This window comes from Octopus bimaculoides, chromosome 19, assembly GCF_001194135.2.
Source record: "Octopus bimaculoides isolate UCB-OBI-ISO-001 chromosome 19, ASM119413v2, whole genome shotgun sequence".
Classification (NCBI taxonomy): Eukaryota; Metazoa; Mollusca; class Cephalopoda; order Octopoda; family Octopodidae; genus Octopus; species Octopus bimaculoides.
In genome coordinates, this window is record NC_068999.1 from 22789517 (window position 1) to 22794832 (window position 5316).

At 35.9% G+C, this 5316-nt stretch overlaps 2 protein-coding genes across 2 annotated transcripts in view; both read left to right on the top strand.

Annotated features, from left to right (window-relative positions):
- LOC106871650 (transmembrane protein 256 homolog) overlaps positions 1-3210 on the top strand; it is a 15162-nt gene extending 11952 nt beyond the window's left edge. The window contains exon 4 of the mRNA XM_014918234.2: positions 2660-3210. Within this exon, the coding sequence (XP_014773720.1) occupies positions 2660-2803 (144 nt within the window). The 3' untranslated portion in view covers positions 2804-3210. The remainder of the gene's footprint in view (positions 1-2659) is intronic.
- Positions 1-5316, top strand: part of LOC106871644 (calcium and integrin-binding protein 1) — a 443076-nt gene that overhangs the window by 85143 nt on the left and 352617 nt on the right. The gene's annotated exons all lie outside the window — the stretch shown is intronic.

Sequence of the window (5316 nt, forward strand, 5' to 3'; positions counted from 1 at the left end):
AAGAGTGGGTATGTGAGAGAAAGAGGGAGATGATGTACAACTTTGTTTAACCATGTCTCTGACAAAAATTCCTGTTGCCAACATACTGAACACTATCATTTTTGTTTTATGTTTTGCTTTCTTTAATATATACCCCCCCCCACACACACACACGCACACACACAATACACTTTAATTAAAATAAAGTTTCCCCAAAATTAAACATATCTAATATAATAAATGTCAGTGTGTTGCAGTTTTTCAACTTTAATAAATCCTTTCTACTGGAAGCACAAGGCTTCAAATTTTGGGGAAAAGGATTAAGTTCATTACATCAACCCCGGTACATAACTGGTACTAATTTTATCGACTCTGGAAGGATGAAAAGCAAAGTCGACCTTGGTGGAATTCAAACTCAAAACCTAACAGCAGACAAAATACCGCTAAGCATTTTGCCTGGCATGCTAATGATTCTGCCAGCTCGCTGCCTTAATATAATATAATAATATAATATTATATAATAAATGTGAATGTCAGTGTGTCACACATTTTCAACTTTACTCCTAGAGGCCATAGCACCACATATCATACTATTTTGGATACAAACACCAACATATACACACACACACATATATCATCATCGTCATCATCGTTTAACGTCCGCTTTCCATGCTAGCATGGGTTGGACGATTTGACTGAGGACTGGTGAAACCGGATGGCAACACCAGGCTTATATATATATATATATATATATATATAACGACGGGCTTCTTTCAGTTTCCGTCTACCAAATCCACTCATAAGGCTTTGGTCGGCCCGAGGCTATAGTAGAAGACACTTGCCCAAGGTGCCACGCAGTGGGACTGAACCCGGAAGCATGTGGTTTGTAAGCAAGCTACTTACCACACAGCCACTCCTACGCCTAGACAAATTTTGTTGAGTGATGTGTAGTCTAGACAAGTGATTGTAATCTAGACAAATTTTGTTGAGTGACAGTAAAAAGTGTTTGAAGTGCTAGATGTGATGGTGACATGAAATAGGAAGTTAGGTCTGAAGGTATTAGGTCTGATATGAAATGACACAAATGATACTAGATCCCCCATTGATGAGTATTCACTTGTTTGATCAACTGGATGGCCTACTCTTCAAATTTATGTTAACATGTTGCATCTCAAGTGTCATTTCTCTTTGTGTCCCAGGGTCCCAATATGACATCTTAATTAATATCGATGTGAGTACCATGATATTTTCACTATACCATATGTGAAGCAAAGATCACATACAGAAGTAACAATGACAATTCAATGCCAACAAGACCTAGGAGAGGAAAGTCTCAAGAAAATATGATAGGCCACACTTTGAGACAGTCCCGTAATAATGGAGAAAAGTTATTGATGGTCTATGCTCTACAGGGGACAAAGGTCATAAGTGAGGTCTTCTGCTATGAACTACTTTTGCTACCATGGAACAGTCATCGTCATTTAACATCTGTTTTCCATGCTGGCATGGATTGGATGCTGTGACAGGAGTTGGCCAAGTGGATAACTGTACCAGACTCCAATTGTCTGTTTTGGCATGGTTTCTATGGCTGGATGCCTTTCCTAACACCGTCCACTTTACACAATGTACTTGGTGTTATTGTATGTGGCATCAGCATGGGTGCTTTTTACATAGCACCAAAAGGGTTGCTTTTTGCATACCACCAGCACCCATGAGCTTGCATGATAAGGACCTCTTGGCTGTAAGAAAGGGAGTGGGGCTCATGACTGTAAAGAACATGCTTGTATGTATGTATGGTCATGATTTTTACTTAGCTTGATGTGTCTTCTCAAGCACAGCTAACCACCAGAAATTTTGGTCCCTTGTCATCTCCTCAGTGAGGCCCAACATCTAAAGATCCTTTCTCTGTGTCTACCCCTTCCACAGGTTCCCTCCACAGTCAGCACTTCTTTACACAACTGTCCTCATCCGTACATACCATGTGACCATACCAGTGCAGTCTTCACTCTTGCACACCATAACTGATGCCTCTTATACCCAATTTTTCTCTTAAATCATTTACAGTCTGTTGTATGTGCATACTGACATTATCTATCTAGTAGAGAATACTAGTTTCATTTCTTTCAAGCCTTCACATGTCCTCTGTAGTCACAGCCCATGTTTTACTGCTATGTAGTATAGTTGCATATACACAAGCATCATACAATCTGCCTTTCACTCTCAGGCAGAGAGGCCCTTTGTTACCAAGAAAGGTTATAACTCTCTGATCTTAGCCCAGCCTATTCTTATTCTAGCAAATATGCTTTCAGAACTTCCTCCTCTACTACTAACTTGGTCACCCAAGTTACAGAAGCTGTCTACTACTTCTAAGGATATCCCTTGGACATTTGAGGAAGTCTGTTCTCTGTACATTTAAAATGTGAATGGTGATGATGAGAACAAATATCATATCAGTATATTAACCTTTAGCATGCTGTTAGTACATCATGTTGCCATATGAGTTTTCTCCTCTCTCAATGCAACACAATATACCTGCTGCTACAAGGGGGAAAACTTGTATGGCAACATGAGGCACCTAAGCATGCTAAAGGTTCATGTAAAAGTTATTGTTTTTGTTTTAATTTTTGTTTTTAGCTTGTAGCATTTTAATGACATTTTTATTTTTCTTTGAAATTTTCAGACTGGTTACTTGCTCACAACTGGAATGTTGCTGTTTTCAGGCACTTGTTACTACCATGCATTAACTGATGATAAAAGACTGCGGATATTCACACCCTATGGTGGAATGTTTCTTATTCTGGGTTGGATTATCATAGCAGCCTAATTAAAAAAATCGACTATTAGAGAAAATAATCCCTAGTATTCCAAGAGAACTGTAAGAGTCAATTCTGTGGAAAAAAAAAAAAAATGAAATGAGATATGCTGAATAAAATTAAATTTGATGTTTTAGGTGGTGTCTTTCATCGAACTTTGATAAAGAGTACTTTCGAAAGTATTAGATATCTCCCGTTATATACATTTATCTACTTTTAGAGAAACTTGCTTCTCTGGCTGAACATTATCCTCATATGTTTATATTTTGTAACTTCTTTTCGCATTTTTAACATAAAAAATGAAAACGGAAAAATAATTAACTGAAATAATTCTTATTTAATCATGAACGTTATTGATATTTTCTTACAGGAAAATTTTTGTTTAAATAAAAATTAAAAAAATAACTAATATTATAAACTGTTTGTTTTTATTTAAATTCTAATATGTCTGCGAGACTGAGTTTTTGTTTGGTTGATTAGTTAGTTGGTAATACTGGCAATTCTGTAAGTGCGTTGAAGAAAAGAAATAAGAATGAAGTGAAATCAATGAATAATCTCGGACAAAGATTTAATGTTTGTCAGATTTTATGGAAGTCCACACAACTACATGAATATAGAGCTTAATGTTAAGAGACAGACAGACCAGAAGCTGACCTGGAGTAGTGAGGGCTTTTCATTGTTGAGGTTGCAAATGGCATTGTAAGGACTTTGACAATTGTAACTGATTGATTGATTAACCAAATGAATAGTGGTACAATTGACTAGTTAATTGGTTAACCAACTGACAAATAATAAAGAAGTGAAATAGAACTGGTACATGTGTTTATTATTAGCATAAAGATTATCTCAAAATACAAAAAAAGATATTGGAAACTTGACATTTTCATCTTTTCTAGAATATTTTGCAACTTAGAATAGTTTTGACTGAGAATCAAAACTGTTGTTCTTTTTGCTCAACATTTTGTAAAATCAATATAAAATTGGCTGAAGAGTGGCTAACTCTTATGAGAATGAGTTTGACTATAACTTAAATTGGTGTATGATTACCACACGAGGACCATAACCTGGTTCTAAAATCACGTAAGACAGATTAATTTTATTCTTTCTGAGAATATATTTTAATAGAGGGAAGTCCAATGAAACTCTATGTAGCAGCCCCTCTGTGTCACTCATTCAAAGTGATATACTATTGATATTAAAGTCTGAAACTTAGAGACCAAACATTCCTTTGTGCAATGGTTGGTTGGAAGGTAGTAAGGAAAAGTACTGAATTGACTTGCATTTTTACCTAATATGTGTCCTGCTAAAATCTACATTATCCTCCTCTTTCCTGACACCTCACCATCATGATGAAAGATGACAACTATTATCTTATTACTAGTATCTCCTCTCCAAGTAACTCCAGAGTATTCCATGCAGGATGACAAAATCCTCCTTGGTAACTTGAATTCCAAAGTCTGGTAGTTTTATTGCATGAGAAATATTATAACATGAGACTTCACAGTTGGAACATGAATAAAATGGACAGATGTTATTGAAGTAGTTCTCTGTTGGTTATAGCATGCATGTATACTCCTAGTTTGCTAGCACTGAGTGTTTCAAAATCGTCGAAATGCGTGCTTTTTACAGGTTGCTGATATTATCAGCATTCTTTGGTTAACAGGTACAGATTACATTCCTGTGATATCATGAACAGTAGGTTGTGTTTTTTGTAGAATATAACACCAAGCATGTTTACGTGTGAGTGGCATGATGAAAAGAAGCTGAAACCATTGATTTGCCCCTACCTCAAAAACTGCTGGCCGTGTGCCAAAATTTGAAATCATTATTTCAAATAGTAGGGTAAGAGTGAAAAAGATCTGGTTGCTCTTTCTAGTAGGTTAAGCAGCCCTAGTGTCTCTATGTATTACAGGTGATATAATTCATCAGTCCTATTTTATAATTTTTACAATTTTAAATTCCCAAATACAATATGAAAAATCATGATTGAATCAGAGCAATAATCAAAGTTAGACTCAGTAAAAGTAGTAAAGTTGGTGTTAATATATTTAATGCAAAAAACATTAAAAAGCTAACTATGAAGAGTTATGCAGTGATGAAAAGCAGTAATATTCAATAATGTTTTAAATCAGTGTTTCTCAACCTTTTTTAAAATATGGGTCCCTTTGATATCTATTTTACTTGGATAGACTCTCTTAGCCATCTGATGTTTATAAAAAAATCATATAGGCACAGGAATGGCTGTGTGGTAAGTAGCTTGCTTACCAACCACATCGTTCCGGGTTCAGTCCCACTGTGTGGCACCTTGGGCAAGTGTCTTTTACTATAGCCTTGGACCGACCAAAGCCTTGTGAGTGGAATTGGTAGACTTAAACTGAAAGAAGCCCGTCGTATATATATGGTACGTAGGTTAATCGTTTTTTAATTTAGTATTTTTTCATTTGTCTTGCTCGTTTACAGTCTGTTGTGTCGGTAAATTTTCTACTGAGAACATATTTTTTCGTGGTTAGATGATTCGGCATCT